General features: G+C 41.3%; 2 protein-coding genes across 4 annotated transcripts; both read left to right on the forward strand.

Moving 5' to 3' along the window:
* The first annotated feature begins 113 nt into the window (after window positions 1–113).
* LOC145699333 (oxysterols receptor LXR-alpha-like) lies at window positions 114–4,795 on the forward strand. The gene is made up of 10 exons (XM_081776602.1): window positions 114–235; window positions 1,516–1,659; window positions 1,910–2,022; window positions 2,162–2,412; window positions 2,457–2,588; window positions 2,706–2,797; window positions 2,900–2,990; window positions 3,066–3,259; window positions 3,303–3,438; window positions 3,521–4,795. The coding sequence occupies exons 2-10, from the start codon at window positions 1,540–1,542 to the stop codon at window positions 3,859–3,861; spliced, it is 1,470 nt and encodes a 489-aa protein (XP_081632728.1). The 5' UTR covers window positions 114–235; window positions 1,516–1,539; the 3' UTR covers window positions 3,862–4,795.
* A 22-nt stretch (window positions 4,796–4,817) lies between these two features.
* LOC145699344 (uncharacterized) lies at window positions 4,818–12,625 on the forward strand. Of its 3 annotated transcripts, none has more exons than XM_081776614.1 (9): window positions 4,818–4,877; window positions 6,477–6,611; window positions 9,799–9,961; window positions 10,014–10,128; window positions 10,204–10,586; window positions 10,934–11,235; window positions 11,277–11,505; window positions 11,707–11,773; window positions 11,822–12,625. In XM_081776614.1, the coding sequence occupies exons 2-9, from the start codon at window positions 6,586–6,588 to the stop codon at window positions 11,824–11,826; spliced, it is 1,290 nt and encodes a 429-aa protein (XP_081632740.1). In that variant the 5' UTR covers window positions 4,818–4,877; window positions 6,477–6,585; the 3' UTR covers window positions 11,827–12,625. The 3 variants fall into 3 exon arrangements, with proteins under 3 accessions (XP_081632740.1, XP_081632746.1, XP_081632754.1); XM_081776620.1 differs by lacking the exon at window positions 4,818–4,877 and adding an exon at window positions 4,938–5,690; XM_081776628.1 differs by lacking the exon at window positions 4,818–4,877 and adding an exon at window positions 5,701–5,833.
* The last annotated feature ends 4,593 nt before the right edge of the window (window positions 12,626–17,218 follow it).

The raw sequence follows: 17,218 nt of genomic DNA on the forward strand, positions 1-17,218 counted from the left end.
CATTATGTTTTTTCGTAAAACCAAGAGAAAAATAGTTTTCATTAAAAACTTCTTCGGAAATCGTGATTCATTTCATGGCTCCCGCCTCTAGGCTTATTTTTAACAAATGCGCCACGTAATTTCTTTTTATTTTTCAGAGAAAATTGTGATTAATTTGATCGAACTCGGAAATCAACGAAGAAAAGGAAGCTTTTCTGGGCGTGGCCTTCTATTTTCAACACTCCTTTTTTATCAGGTAAATTTGAACTCAGAAATACAAGCGATTTTTTCGATGGAAAGACGCTTCAAATTTTTGTTTGAAAATAAAGCTGAAAGGCTTTGAAATTAGACAAGAAAGCCTTTTAGGAAAGATAAGGTTAGTTAAGGTTAAACCACTTTTCAAGTGAATCAATTTTGAATACATAAAAGTGCGTATTTTGCGCGGGGCGTGCGAGCAATAAGTCGTCCTGCGCCTACGAGGTGATTGTCGAGTTTTGTACGCTGATAAATCTCGCGTCTAAAAATGAACCTCACTGGACCACGCTGCTCTGTTCGATCGATCGCCTCGCGTGGCAAGGGCTAACTCAGAACTTTACCTTCAGAGTTTGAACAGACCAGAGACAACGAGGACTCCCCCCTTTACCCTGTTTTATCAGAAAAAAGCTTGATCGTTTTTGACAAATTTTGACGGTTCATTAAGCTTAACAGGCCTGATTATAACTTCTACGTGAGCCAAAAACACCCCATAATCTAAAATGAATTTATCTTGAAACAGAAACTGCTCTAGTAAAGGATAAAAGAGTAACAGTCTGGGCTCCGCGACCTGACTTGAGTCACACTCAATGCACTTCGGCCAGGTGAAAAACCATGGTCTTACATCAGGTCGAATGCTGAGCCCAGAACCTGTTTTAAAAGCTGAGTTAGGTCCCATAACTTATGGTCCATTTTAGCCATCGGTTAAGCGATCCGATAATAAGCCGTATCGCGAAGACACAAAGAGGCTTCGCCAGAATATTATAAATATTGCGATTATTATCCTGAAGAAGCCGCTTCGCGGCTTTTTTTAAATAAGCCACAAGACAGCACTAAAGAACAGCCCTTTCGGAACTCAGAGCCAGGCTTCTACAATTGAAGAATCTTCATAAACAGATTTAGAAAATAACGGTCAGGTTATAATGGAACAGATAAGGGATGTGATCGCTTCATTTAATTGGCTTAACTTAAGCGTATTGGGCAAACAAGTCAACTGATAAGATAGTAGCCTGGACTCGGAGTTCTAAAATCGCCAGCGGCCATTAATGGAATCGAACTTGGCAGACTCAGTTGACAGAGTTATTTTAAACAGAGAAAAATAGCGAAAGAGGGAACTTTTTTTAGAGCAGCGGATTCTGTATTGCTTGTTTTATATTGTATTTAATCAGCTTAGATCTTGATCTTTGTCAATAAGAAATGCCTTCAAATTAGCAACTTTTCCAGGAAAGCATTCTTGACGAATTTTTTGAACGAATTTATTTTTCTTATTTTCTTTTATTTCAGATAAAAAGGTGAGATCGCGAAAATATGGAGCGCCAAAGCGTGATAATCAGGAACCCGAATTATCCAGAGAAAGAGAGGAAGAGACCAGAACCGGTTCAGCGAAGCTCTGTCATCTGCCAACGGCCTGATCCAGTTACCAGAGTCAGGAATGTGATTTATCAATTTATAGATCGAAAGTTGCCAGTGTCCATTTTCTTCCTTTTTACCTCGTCGCGGCCACTAATGGAGATTACTGAGTGTGGTAGGCTTCCTACAGGCCTGCTACTAGCGACATTGAATCAACCCATCCATCAGTAATGCCTTTCGCCCGGACGAGGCTGTTTTGAACTTTAGTGAATTGAACTCTGCGCCCGAGCTAAGCGTCTCAAAATGAAACAGTTATTGATCACCAGAAAGCCCGTATGAAATCCCGGGAAACTTCAAGCAAAAACATGCAGAACCAAGGATGGACAATGATGAGCTAAGGGACATCTACCTTACTTTGCCACAGCAGAAGCTTTTCAAAGGGTTAGTTTCCTATTCAGAGTTCTGCAGCATGTATGATGGTCTCTCCTATTTATGGCCTTGTTAAAAGCCGCGTAGATGGAGCTGGTTATCTTGCATTCAGCACAGTTTGAGCCTGTTCATATTTGACCCACAAATTCAGCATGCTGAATTTCGCGTCAAACATTTCCGACGGGGAAGACGTCCAATTCATCAACTCTTCCATTCCGACAACTTCGAAATCGCCCGTCATGCATCGTCCGACAGCAAGCCCGATCCGAAGGCCGCCGATAACTTCTGCTTCCATCGCCGGGCCGCCGATGCAGCATCCACGGCTTCCAGTTCCGAACATCGAAAAACCGACAAAGAAGAAAGGACCTGTTCCGAAACTCTACGATGGCGAATGTTGTAAAAGTAAAAAATACGGAAAAGAAGCTCGGTTTGGTTATTTTTTTTAGTTTGCGGCGATAAAGCAAGCGGATTTCACTACAATGTCGTGTCCTGCGAGGGCTGCAAGGGGTTTTACAGAAGGGCGATTCTTGAAACAAGGGCTTTTAGGTGCAAAGGGACGAAAGTCGGCGAGTGTATGAAGGATTGGTTACATTGAATTTTGATAAATCTTATCGACGTTTTCGAGGTTTATGCATTTTTGACTAAATTCAAATTTTCGGGGCTCTAGAGTTTGGAATAGAAGTGTAACCCTTTACAGGACTATTTTCTCAGCCGAAAGTGTAAATATTGCCGCTTCGATGCTTGCCAAAAGGGTGGTATGGCGAAGCACTATCTTCAGAACAAAAACGTAAATTTATCAACGCTGAATGGGCGTGTTATATTGTATATATACAATTATTACAATTATCCATCCTTGCAGCAAATTTAAAGATAAATTTATACTTTTTAGACAAATGGAAAGTATCCGGCGCTTAATCCTGGAGAAGAAGAGCTCTTAAAAATGGTCATAAATTTTTGGGGCTTGTATCGCGACGGAGTATGTAAGTAAAATGTTCTAGGGATAGGGGAGATCCTAGATAGGGGGCAACGAATCAACGAATAACCGCCGATTTCAGCGGCGGCAATGGATAAAAAGCCACCAGAAATGCCAAAAACGATGCGTCCCATCAAAAAGACGAATCCATTTGTGGTCATTCAGAAAAAACTGCGGGAGATATCAATAAACGTTCCTGAGTATCCGGAAGAAGATTCTATCGCCGCGATGCGATCAAGAATGGGCCATCTTATCGCTCTCTCGCAGCTTCATTTGGTACAATCGCCGAATAATTTTACACAATTAACAATAACACTAGCAATTTATCTTGTTGCTGGTCGAAGCGATGCCGTTTTACAACGATTTGACGGAAGCAACGCGGAAATTGATAACCAAGGAGTCGATTGTCGAGATTATCTTTCTCCGAGCTGCTTGTTGCGCAGGAGGAAACGGAGGTAATTATGATGTTATTCTTCTTCGCCCTCAAAATCTACTGTTCTTGTTTTACGAGGTCGTTTTGACATCTAATAACTCTAGTGGCGAGCGTGAACGGCGCACGATATTCCGCCGAATCGCTCCAGAAGTCCGGTGTTTCCTCAAGTTGTATTTCAATTCTGAGCGACTTTATCAAATGGGTCAGAAAACTGCAACTCCTGGAAGAAGAATTCGCGATCATCGTGGTTCTGATTCTCATGTCACCTGATAGAGGAGTCGCAAAAGATGTGGACAGATGTCAATTGTACCGGGTTCAGGAGATCTTCAGGGACATTTTGAGGCAGTTCGTTGTGGATAAATTCCCTGAGACGGCGACGAAGCGAATAGGAAAGGATTCAACTTTTGAAGAAATTGCGCTTTTATTTGGTTGCATTCAATTTTGAATCCAAACTAAAGCTAAAATCGTTGATCTACTGATGAAACTACGAATGATATCCGGTAATCTGAACAAACAATTCCATTCGGCTGCGAAGGGATGATCCTCCACCCAACTGTTCCTGCTTCATTTTCGCCTCGTAATAAAAATTTTGGAAGAAAAAAAACGAAGAGGAGAAAACGTTTTGTCACGTGAAAATGATGTCCTTTGTGCATTCATATTTTATTGCCTGTTCAATTGCCTTCTTTGTTTCTACTTCAACGATGCTCGATTGATTTTTTCGCCCAGACTTTTTGAACTTTCAAACTTTGAAAAGAAATATAACGAAGATGTTCTTGAACTTTATTATTTGATTTTAAACAATGAATTCAAATTTTTACAGACGCGCATGATAGTTAGCTTTTCTTAGCTACGATTAATCTTTTTTGGGTAGTTCTTAGTAAGGCTAAGCCCAGGTAAAATTTTATTATTTTTTTGTGATTTCGTGTAATTCAATTCTGATCTTGAAATCGGTGCTATTATCTTTCTAGTGAACCCAGGCAGGAACTCTTTTGCAGCTGTGATATCGGACTCTTATCGAATTTCCCCCGTAACAAGGTTAATGCTTCTCTTTCTCAAGACACAGTAGATTCGAGAAACTTTGTCGCTTCAACCCACCACCAAGTTAATCTGAATTTCTTAGCCTTGAGTTCAGTCAATCATACTTATTTTTAATTTCATTTCATTTATTTAGCAGAAGCTTTTCGCCATTTCGGCTTCTTAAGTGCTTTTTTGATGCAAAGACAGAACTTGAGTTTTGCATAAAAAAGCACTGAATAGGCCGAAATGGCGAAAAGCTTCTGCTAAATAAATGAAATGTTATTTTTAATTGATCTCTTTAATGGAATATAATTTCTGTACTCTAAAACTGCAAAACAAATGTATGTATTCATAATTTCCAAGTTATGACGAATATATTTTATTCAGAAATCGGGCCAGCACGATCTACAGTTTCGTTCCGTCTTTGACAAGCTGATTTGATAAGTAAGAATTATCCGGGGTTCTTACCAGTGGTGAAGACTCGTTGCTAAAGAGTCTTAGCTTGGGGCCTTGCCGCGGAATCCTTACTAGTTAAAACCCCCGTAACTGGTTCTGTTTTTTGGACCCCGTCCTGTTTCCTATCTTGTGTGCTAAAGTTAACTTGAGTTTTTAGTAAAAACTTTTTTACATCAATGATTAAGCGGAACAACGTCTTCGCTATTTATACACAAAATATTGCCTGTTTAACACTAAATACAAAAGGAAATGAACCCTTGATAAGACTTTGGCATCTTAGGACCACGGGCAGCGAAGCTGCAGAGGCTCTGCAGTAGAGCTGTTCACCACAATTTTCAAGGAACCCCGTTTTTCCTCCGTCAATTAAAATTTTCAAAAAAATGACATATTTTTTTGGCTCTGAAAAGGTCTGTATGTTAAATTTTCAATAAAGGCCCAAAATCGTTGTTTTTCCGGAAATCCGATAATTTGATGGCTTAATTGCAGCCATGGTCTGATCAGGATTCGTTCTGCAAAGTATTTTTTCCAAAAATGAACGGAAGTAATTAGGGATTACGGTACTCACAGATGACATCAGCGAACAAGTGTTGGAGCTTTCAAGCGGGCGCAAGCGAGCGAGCTGCGTTGTTATCATTTTCAGCGCTTGTTATGAAAGCTTTATCTCGCTTTTTTCAAGTCTTGGGGCGATTTAATCCGACACCTATTTTTAATTTGAGAGCGGCTATTGATTGGAGAGAAATATATCTGCGAAAATTGACAAATTAACGTTAAACACAGTGTTTAACGAGATAAATAGAAACAGTTAAGAACAAATGTGCGTTTTTATTGGACGTTTCTAAAGGTCGCATATTTTACTCTTGGCACTTGAGTGTACGCTTCAAAGCTAAAAGCTTGACTTTGTCATCGCTTATTATGAGCGCTTTTCGAATCCCTTGACAAATTTGGTAAGAAAAAGAACCTGTTTAAACGAGCTGAAATGTCCTTGCCCGGTGACAATACGGAAGGCTGCAATGGAATCCGCACTGCGAAGGCACATCCCTGATCCTAGGGATTACACACAGGATACCCTTCAAAAAGGACTCCTAGGGATCGGAGGATACCCTTCAGAAATGAATCATGGGTATAAGACCCGGGGTACCTTTTCACAATCATATCCTGGGGACAAAAGCGTCGAAAAAAGCTTGTTTTAGAACCATTATTTTAGGACCTTAGAGCAGAGCCTCCCATGGTTTAAGGCGCACTCCAACGCCTCTTATTTAAGAATATCGATTTTCATCCAAAGCGTGAGTCGGGATCGGTGCCGATTCTTTTTTCAAGAGTATTATTCATTTTCAATCGCGAAAAAATGATGAATAACGCAGGTTTCTAGCAATTGCTCTTCAATTTCCGCCTTGATCGGGAAATACCGTCTAAGAAATTACCAAAGTTGCAATATGTATAGGGTTAAGCTGTCGAGTACGTCTTTTTTGGCGTGCGCGGCTTCCTTCCCTGTCTGCTTTGGCTTGGAGAGTTTCGCCAGCTCAGAAGACAAATGAGCAGTCATGCTCGCAACGAACCCGTGCCTATTTGCTAACACTCTTTTCTTAGGTCGGCAAATTGTAACTGTCAAATATTTGCGGAGTCTCTTTTATCTCAAACGAACCATCGTGCAGCAGACGAAAGAAACTTGAAGCAGAGACACGCGCTAGGAAATTTCATGTCAGCGATTGTCAAGAAAACGGGAAGGATCGGGTTTAAGCGCGGTCATTTTCTTTTGCTTATTGAAACCTAACACTGAAAAGCTGCGATTCTAAATGAATATTTGTTGCTTGCCTCCTGCGGCTTCTCTATTTATGACAGCAATTTTACTTTGTTAGCAATCAGTATCGCAGTTTTAGACTTTCAATCAGCGATTCACTTTTGTAAAGCATCATTTCTTTTGGAATTATAAAATCGTAATAATATTACTTTGAAGTTTAGACTCTGAAGTTCAGAGCTGAACTCGAGACTGAAAGTCTCGAAGTCAGAAATTATATATTCACGCATTAGTAACTTGCACCTCGAAAAAATCGATTCAATGATTTCTACGTACGTAGCTCTTTATAACGATATCCATCAGGGCTGTTGATTTCGAGTCCTTCAAAATTACCCGCAATTTTTCTCCGGGTAATCCGCAGATTTTTCAACGGGTTACTCGCGCGGAGAGTCTTTTCGCGGGCTACCCGCCCTACGATTTTTCTCCTTGCCGCCGAGTAGCTCGCGATAATCCGCTACCCTTTTACCCGTTTCTACTCGCGCGGCGGGTTACTCGAAATTACCCGTACCCCTTTTTTCCTCACGCTAAGCGACAAACTGCAATCAATTTTCAAATTTCAAATTCAAAATTTTCGAAAATTTTTTACTGATTTTTTACCGTTCTTAAAAAAAATTAAATAAACAGACAATTTATTTGCGAATAAATTTATAAGTAAATTTCGCAGTGTAAATTCGCCAGTGGAAAAATCGACTCTTTTTGCACTTGGTCTGGAGGGATGAAATTTTGTGGACATATTTCTTCAGACCTCAAGGTCCTTATCAAGAAAAAAATCAAAAAAAAAATCGAAAAATTAAGGGTATAGGTGTCAAAAAATCGATTTTTTATTTTTGCAAAATTAAGCCTGATCAAACATAGAAGACCCTTTTATAAGTCGAATAATGATTTTATAATCAAGGAACTTGGCTGAGACGGCCCGAAGGGCCGTCAAGCCCCTTAATTTAATAATCAAGGAACTGCGCTGAGACGGCCCGAAGGGTCGGCAAGCCCGTTAAATTAAATAATCAAGGAACTGGGCTGAGACGGCCCGAAGGGCCGTCAAGCCCCTTAATTTAATAATCAAGGAACTGCGCTGAGACGGCCCGAAGGGCCGTCAAGCCCCTTAAATTTAATAATCAAGGAACTGGGCTGAGACGGCCCGAAGGGCCGGCAAGCCCCTTAAATTTAATAATCAAGGAACTGGGCTGAGACGGCCCGAAGGGCCGTCAAGCCCCTTAAATTTAATAATCAAGGAACTGGGCTGAGACGGCCCGAAGGGCCGGCAAGCCCCTTAAATTTAATAATCAAGGAACTGGGCTGAGACGGCCCGAAGGGCCGTCAAGCCCCTTAAATTTAATAATCAAGGAACTGGGCTGAGACGGCCCGAAGGGCCGTCAAGCCCCTTAAATTTAATAATCAAGGAACTGGGCTGAGACGGCCCGAAGGGCCGGCAAGCCCGTTAAATTAAATAATCAAGGAACTGGGCTGAGACGGCCCGAAGGGCCGTCAAGCCCCTTAATTTAATAATCAAGGAACTGCGCTGAGACGGCCCGAAGGGTCGGCAAGCCCGTTAAATTAAATAATCAAGGAACTGGGCTGAGACGGCCCGAAGGGCCGGCAAGCCCCTTAAATTTAATAATCAAGGAACTGGGCTGAGACGGCCCGAAGGGCCGTCAAGCCCCTTAAATTTAATAATCAAGGAACTGGGCTGAGACGGCCCGAAGGGCCGGCAAGCCCCTTAAATTTAATAATCAAGGAACTGGGCTGAGACGGCCCGAAGGGCCGTCAAGCCCCTTAAATTTAATAATCAAGGAACTGGGCTGAGACGGCCCGAAGGGCCGGCAAGCCCGTTAAATTAAATAATCAAGGAACTGGGCTGAGACGGCCCGAAGGGCCGTCAAGCCCCTTAATTTAATAATCAAGGATCTGCGCTGAGACGGCCCGAAGGGCCGGCAAGCCCCTTAAATTTAATAATCAAGGAACTGGGCTGAGACGGCCCGAAGGGCCGTCAAGCCCCTTAAATTTAATAATCAAGGAACTGGGCTGAGACGGCCCGAAGGGCCGGCAAGCCCCTTAAATTTAATAATCAAGGAACTGGGCTGAGACGGCCCGAAGGGCCGGCAAGCCCGTTAAATTAAATAATCAAGGAACTGGGCTGAGACGGCCCGAAGGGCCGTCAAGCCCCTTAATTTAATAATCAAGGAACTGCGCTGAGACGGCCCGAAGGGCCGTCAAGCCCCTTAAATTTAATAATCAAGGAACTGGGCTGAGACGGCCCGAAGGGCCGTCAAGCCCCTTAAATTTAATAATCAAGGAACTGGGCTGAGACGGCCCGAAGGGCCGTCAAGCCCCTTAAATTAAATAATCAAGGAACTGGGCGATTTTTTTGCAAAAATGGAAATTTTCAAATTGGCATTATTTCCGTTACCGGACATTACCGGACGAGGTTACAATTTATTTATAGAGAGCATCGTCCGCACTTTCTTTTGGTGGTCTTGATTCGGTTTTGGGTCGTTGTGGTTTCGAGTTATTCGACCAAATGTCCGTTACTCGTGGTATTTTCCGAAAAAAATCGCTATTCTACCATCAAAAATCAAAAATTTTTAATTTTCGCTAATTTTTATAGGATCCCCTTTAATTTACGTTTATGGTCACTTGGTTTCAGCGTTTGTTGAAAACAACACGTTTCCGGCCGAAATCCCACCAGCGCAACCCCATCCATTCACAATCGTAGCGTATGTTTTCGCGAGTAATCCGGGATTCTCCGCTACCCTTCTCTCCGATTCTACTCGCGTCGCGGGCTACTCGCGATTTTCCTTTACTCATTTACCCGATTTACACGCACGGGTCTCCGCGCGAGTTACCCGTGTAAAAAACTGCGGGTTACCCGGAGAAAAATAGCGGGTAATTTCAAAGGACTCGAAATCAACAGCCATGATATCCATTTTGAAAATGTAATCAGCATATATGATTCGCTTTATCGATCAAAACGAAAAACCTGGCATATACTATTTGAGCTCAAAGGACGCGCGCTCGATGACTGTTATTCTCTGGCGTCAGATCTTTATATTTTGCCAGGCGTCCTTGCGCTCGCTTGAAAAAGTTGAAATCAAAAAGTATGCTTCGAATACCCGAGAAAAGACAAAAGAAGCTCTTTGCAGGTGAAAAATGCTCAATCTGCGACCGAGAAGCGAACGGAATCAAGTACAATGCGATCAGTTGCGATTCGTGTCGCGTTTTCTTCAGAAGGATCGTCCTTTCTATGGAGAAAAGTAACAAGACGCAGCTCCCGTGCATCCGGGTAACCTTTGATTAATGCAAACTCGTGTCCATTTCTTCATTTATCGATTCAGAACAAAATGTCGAGCTCGTTATTTGGTCTTACAGCGAGAGAAGCATCACTCAAATGCCAACACTGTCGTTTCCTCGCCTGCACGAATGCGGGAATGTGCGCAGAATACGTACAAGGTAACGATCTTCAAAATCAGATCGAGTTCTGACCATCTGATTTTACCCTATTTCGCCTTTCAAAAACCCGTTCAGGAACTGCTGCGTTTCGAAACAAGAAGCGGAAAAGGGAAAGCTCCGGGGCCTCTCAAACGGGTGCAAGCTCACCAAATCGCGCACGCTTGACTTCGTCCGAAAACTCCCCCGCCGCCAGTCCTCAAAGTTCAAATATCTTCGACTTCAGCAGCAGAAGCCCGAGTCAGCAAGAGCAGACTTCAAATGCTCTTTATCGCGTTCCACCGGTGGTGCAAACATTTTATACAGAATCGAGCGAGGTGCGAAGGCTCCTGTCATTCTGGGAAGATTACGCGGGCATACGAGCAACGAGCGAAATGAGCATGAACAGATTTCAGCAGAATATAAACGGGCGCTTTTTTGGCCCACCAAGTCCGCCTCAAGTCGCTACTATTTGCAGTCAGGTACGACTTAGATCTCCTTTCCGCTGTCGATATCTTGATATATCCAAAGTTCCCAAGATTTTGACATCTTTGGTCATTTATGAATATCTTGAATCCATTATGGAATACTATTAGTATTCGAAAAATGTCTACATTTTTACAGAGAAAAATTCATCAAACATCAAAAGATCGATTTCAATGAAACTAGTTAGCATCTGTGGACATTTTTCGACACTTATCTATCGTTTCGCTCCGCCTATCAAGGGTTGAAATCTCCGTCTGAACCCGCTTGAGATTGAGACTTTAGGTTCAGTGAACCTGAAGCGCTACGGTCCTTTTATATTATTAAATTATCAACTGACTGCTAGACTGATCGTCCCGTTCTACGGCAGAAAGTAAGCGGCCTTCTCTTCTCCCATCTGGAAAAAGTCATGGGTTTCGTTGAATCGCTTCCATTCGTGACGCAATTCTTTCCGGACAAACGCCAACGCGATCGAATCACAATGAGCTGTTTTGTCGAACTCATCGTTTTACGTTGGGCGGCGACGACGAATGCCCGTGCATCGATGATCACCGGCATAGACGGAGCCAACTTCAGTGTTGCCAAAACGGTCAGCGTCGGAAACAACTGGGGCGCCAAGTTCAAGGAGTATTTTCTGCTCTCTCAAAGGTCTGTTTTTGTTGAAAAATAGATTCAATATGAAAATTCAGAATTCGAGCGATCGGGGTCGACCAAGTCGATTTGAGCCTCATGGCCGGGCTCGTCCTCCTCACCTCCGATCGCCACGACGACCTCGACCAGCAACAACGAAACGCCTTATCATACGTTCAAGAGCTTTTTGCCACTGTGCTCTACCAAAAAGCGAGCCAAGCGGGTCAATCGTCCAAAGTCCACAAAATCTTTTCCATCCTCTCTTCGATGCGCTCAAAAATCAAAAGTGTAAGATCTCGAATACATTTCAAGACGGACTCGCCAATCTGTGTAGAAAACCTGAGTCAGGGTTCCGAAAGAATCTTAAAAAAGCGACGGGTATTTTCGAAAACGCTGTTTTGGGACCCTGACTAAGTTTTTCTACGCAGGTTGTTGGGCTCTAATTTTGAGAATGGCTCATTTTCTTCAGTTTTGAAAAAGTAATTTTAGCTTGACTTGACGCCTGTCTCCGGCTTTGAACGACGAATCATGCTTACTGACGATCTGACAATTAAAGGTTTGATTTTTACCTCGAATTATATGTTTTCTTAAATAAATTTTTCAGTTTGACAATTCCTGAACTGTTGATGACGCAAAAAAAAGGAAGAAAAATCTTTCAAATCGAATATTTCGTCTGCTGTTAATTACAGCCTGTTATATTTATAAATTCAAAAATATTGTTCTTATTCTGACTCAACAATTATTTGTTTATTTAATAATTGATAAAAAGATAGTTGAATCGTCGGTGCTTAAAATTGTTTCATCCATACCTTGTCTTCTTATTGTTACTATATATTTTTCGCATCATGTTGGTTTTCTCAGAAGTTGACTTTTGAACATCATTATTTATAAGTAAAATAGTTCAACCTTAATTCAAGATTTACCACTTTTATGACGAGACGAATTCGAAGTATCTATAAAAGGATGATAAAATAGAAAGTTGAGCATAAGAAGAAACTTTTAATTTTATTAATTTAAAAGTCTCCTTTGAACCTATCTAACCGGTTATATTTATGGTGGGGTCTACCCTCAAAACATGATCAATATTCAGAAATAAGAAGCAAGGTCAATATCTCAAAGATATAATATTTAAACGGTGCTCTTTCCATCCTTTTCGTTTTTTGTTTTTCTTCTTTCTTTTCTCCTCCCAATCTCTTCAAGCTTTCATTCGAGTGTTACAGTGTGTGTACTAGTTCCTCAAGTTTATTTCAATCATCCATATTTAATTTCCTGAATTATGAATTATTGCCAGAAATGCTAAAAATACCATCATTCTCAATGTTAATTTTCATCTGATTGATTTACTGTTTTCTTGCTTTGGTTGAATAAATTTATGATCAATTTAGAAAAAAAAACACAAATAAAAAAAAAGAAGAAAATTGATAAAAAAATTTCTTCTTTTATTGAAATTTCAAATTTTTATTTGCAATTTTTATGCAGGTTCGATATTAAAATTAATTTCCAGCGCTTACAAGTCTTCAACTAAGCCTAATAAGTAGGGGAAATCACTAATAATTGAGCTTTTTTTTGGGCTTAGTAGGGTAGGCATATAATACAGTTTTAGATAGCCCAAAAGCTGGGGATCATTTTGACTATTGATACTGGGGGGTGATCTCGTACCCTGAGGGCATTTAGGTACCTCCAAAGTCCCAAAATCTGGCCAACTTCGGAAATTTGAATTTTTAAGTGCCTGGAGTGGCCTTTCAGAGCCAGCGACTATGCTAGAATTGTAGCCCAGGCTCTGACGGTCATTTTGAGATATAGAAAAGTACTGAGACCCCCGGGTTCCTGAGGAGCTAGAGGCCCTTGAAGTTGGGGAACTCGACAAAAAATGAGTACTTTTTCACAAAAGTACACTATTTGTGTCACAAATGCCTCCCAAAGACTTTTTATCTATGCTTCTTCATGAAAATATGTTCGAGAAAATATTTGGGGTCATCCGAGGTCACTCTAGGTCAGAAATTATGAAAAATTTAGAAAAACTGTCATTAGTGACCCGATCTGACCTCAGATGACCCCAAATGATTTCTCGAACATATTTTCATGAAGAAGCATAGATAAAAAGTCTTTGGGAGGCATTTGTGACACAAATAGTGTACTTTTTGTGAAAAAGTACTCATTTTTTGTCGAGTTCCCCAACTTCAAGGGCCTCTAGCTCCTCAGGAACCCGGGGGTCTCAGTACTTTTCTATATCTCAAAATGACCGTCAGAGCCTGGGCTACAATTCTAGCATAGTCGCTGGCTCTGAAAGGCCACTCCAGGCACTTAAAAATTCAAATTTCCGAAGTTGGCCAGATTTTGGGACTTTGGAGGTACCTAAATGCCCTCAGGGTACGAGATCACCCCCAGTATCAATAGTCAAAATGATCCCCAGCTTTTGGGCTATCTAAAACTGTATTATATGCCTACCCTACTAAGCCCAAAAAAGCTCAATTATTAGTGATTTCCCTACTTATTAGGCTTAGTTGAAGACTTGTAAGCGCTGGAAATTAATTTTAATATCGAACCTGCATAAAAATTGCAAATAAAAATTTGAAATTTCAATAAAAGAAGAAATTTTTTATCAATTTTCTTCTTTTTTATTTGTGTTTTTCTAAATTGATCATAAATTTATTCAACCAAAGCAAGAAAACAGTAAATCAATCAGATGAAATGCTAAAAATACCATCATTCTCAATGTTAATTTTCATCTGATTGATTTACTGTTTTCTTGCTTTGGTTGAATAAATTTATGATCAATTTAGAAAAAACACAAATAAAAAAAGAAGAAAATTGATAAAAATTTCTTCTTTTATTGAAATTTCAAATTTTTATTTGCAATTTTTATGCAGGTTCGATATTAAAATTAATTTCCAGCGCTTACAAGTCTTCAACTAAGCCTAATAAGTAGGGAAATCACTAATAATTGAGCTTTTTTGGGCTTAGTAGGGTAGGCATATAATACAGTTTTAGATAGCCCAAAAGCTGGGGATCATTTTGACTATTGATACTGGGGGTGATCTCGTACCCTGAGGGCATTTAGGTACCTCCAAAGTCCCAAAATCTGGCCAACTTCGGAAATTTGAATTTTTAAGTGCCTGGAGTGGCCTTTCAGAGCCAGCGACTATGCTAGAATTGTAGCCCAGGCTCTGACGGTCATTTTGAGATATAGAAAAGTACTGAGACCCCCGGGTTCCTGAGGAGCTAGAGGCCCTTGAAGTTGGGGAACTCGACAAAAATGAGTACTTTTTCACAAAAGTACACTATTTGTGTCACAAATGCCTCCCAAAGACTTTTTATCTATGCTTCTTCATGAAAATATGTTCGAGAAATCATTTGGGGTCATCTGAGGTCAGATCGGGTCACTAATGACAGTTTTTCTAAATTTTTCATAATTTCTGACCTAGAGTGACCTCGGATGACCCCAAATATTTTCTCGAACATATTTTCATGAAGAAGCATAGATAAAAAGTCTTTGGGAGGCATTTGTGACACAAATAGTGTACTTTTGTGAAAAAGTACTCATTTTTTGTCGAGTTCCCCAACTTCAAGGGCCTCTAGCTCCTCAGGAACCCGGGGGTCTCAGTACTTTTCTATATCTCAAAATGACCGTCAGAGCCTGGGCTACAATTCTAGCATAGTCGCTGGCTCTGAAAGGCCACTCCAGGCACTTAAAAATTCAAATTTCCGAAGTTGGCCAGATTTTGGGACTTTGGAGGTACCTAAATGCCCTCAGGGTACGAGATCACCCCCCAGTATCAATAGTCAAAATGATCCCCAGCTTCTGGGCTATCTAAAACTGTATTATATGCCTACCCTACTAAGCCCAAAAAAAAGCTCAATTATTAGTGATTTCCCCTACTTATTAGGCTTAGTTGAAGACTTGTAAGCGCTGGAAATTAATTTTAATATCGAACCTGCATAAAAATTGCAAATAAAAATTTGAAATTTCAATAAAAGAAGAAATTTTTTTATCAATTTTCTTCTTTTTTTTTATTTGTGTTTTTTTTTCTAAATTGATCATAAATTTATTCAACCAAAGCAAGAAAACAGTAAATCAATCAGATGAAATGCTAAAAATACCATCATTCTCAATGTTAATTTTCATCTGATTGATTTACTGTTTTCTTGCTTTGGTTGAATAAATTTATGATCAATTTGATCAAAACTGTATTATATGCCTACCCTACTAAGCCCAAAAAAAAGCTCAATTATTAGTGATTTCCCCTACTAATAAGATTTCTTCTCCGCGCAGCTGCTAGAATTGAATAGCTAGAATCGAATAAATTTGGCGGTGGAAATACAATTTCAAGTTTGTTCGCGCTCGGTTGCGCTTATCCGCAAAATGCACCTGTTGATAACACCGGCCGCACTACGCCATCCACGCTTACAAATACACTGATAACAAAATAATGTACAAAAAGTAACCGCAACAGTATGTCACCTGCTTCCTTTGGTTTTCAAAACTCTTGCGCGCTGGGAACGCGCCGTAAAAAGTTAAAACTTGGCTGCTGATTGTTTCAGAAAAATATATTTATTATTCCATTTATTATTCGATCCTTATTTTTGGTTATTATTGAGAAATTTCGCGGTTTTGAAAAACTTCTGAAATCAACACCTTCAAAGGGTAAAAATGTAATTATTCATGACGCGGAGGATCACGTCGTTATTTCAGCTGGTGGCGCTCATCACGTTTTGGAGGTGGCGCGGCGCCATCTCATTTTTTTTTCTTGCGCTTCTTTTTTTACACCTTCGAGCAATCTTTATTTTTACGCGATTATTTTTGTTTTGGCGTTCAATTTCTTCCCAGAGAATAAGAAAAATATCAAGAATTTGAAAGATCGACAAAGCTGCGGCAGAAAAAGCAAGAGAGCACCTTCTGTCAGATTGCGCCAATATTTGAGAAAACTGGTTGCGAGATAAATTTCCCGGCTGATGAATTACGACTGATTTAATATACACGCGCTTCTGTATTTCGCCGAGAAGGACAGAGAAGATAGAAGAATGAAGATAAGATGGAGTGTGATATTGAACATAGCGCTTGCAACCCTGCAAACTGCGAGCAGATACAAACGGCAGCACAGTCAACTTGCCAGTAGGAATCATGGTTCGTAAAGTCAATATTTGACGGCGGAAGTCAGTGTTGGAAAACCCGCAACATTTCCCGCGGGCGCGGGCGGGCGCGGGGGCCGATTTCAAAATTTTCCGCGGGTGCGGGCGGGCGCGGGGGCCAATTCCAAAATTTCCTGCGGGTCCGGGCGGGCGCGGGGGCCAACTCAAAAATTTCGTGCGGGTCCGGGCGGGCGCGGGCGGGGGCCCCGCAGATTTTCGCGCCCGCGGGCGCCCGGGGGGTGGAGGGCGCCCGTAACCCTCGCGTCCGCAAGCCCCGCGAGTTCAGAAATCAGCAAATAAAAAAAATAATTTTTGATAAAAACCATAATAGAGTTATAAACTAAGATAATTTGAATTTTTCAAACGATGGGTGTGGGTGGGGTTGGGGACAAAACTGAGATTGATCAACTAAGAGTTCCCAGCCATTGTCAAGCCCCTTAAATTCAAGAATCATGGAACAGGGCTGAGACGGCCCGAAGTGCCGTCAAGCCCCTTAAATTCAAAATCATGGAACAGGGCTGAGACGGCCCGAAGGGCCGTCAAGCCCTTAAATTCAAAAATCATGGAACAGGGCTGAGACGGCCCGAAGGGCCGTCAAGCCCTTAAATTCAAAATCATGGAACAGGGCTGAGACGGCCCGAAGGGCCGTCAAGCCCCTTAAATTCAAAATCATGGAACAGGGCTGAGACGGCCCGAAGGGCCGTCAAGCCCTTAAATTCAAAATCATGGAACAGGGCTGAGACGGCCCGAAGGGCCGTCAAGCCCTTAAATTCAAAATCATGGAACAGGGCTGAGACGGCCCGAAGGGCCGTCAAGCCCTTAAATTCAAAATCATGGAACAGGGCTGAGACGGCCCGAAGGGCCGTCAAGC

This window comes from Oikopleura dioica, chromosome 1, assembly GCF_907165135.1.
Source record: "Oikopleura dioica chromosome 1, OKI2018_I68_1.0, whole genome shotgun sequence".
NCBI classification, from domain to species: Eukaryota; Metazoa; Chordata; class Appendicularia; order Copelata; family Oikopleuridae; genus Oikopleura; species Oikopleura dioica.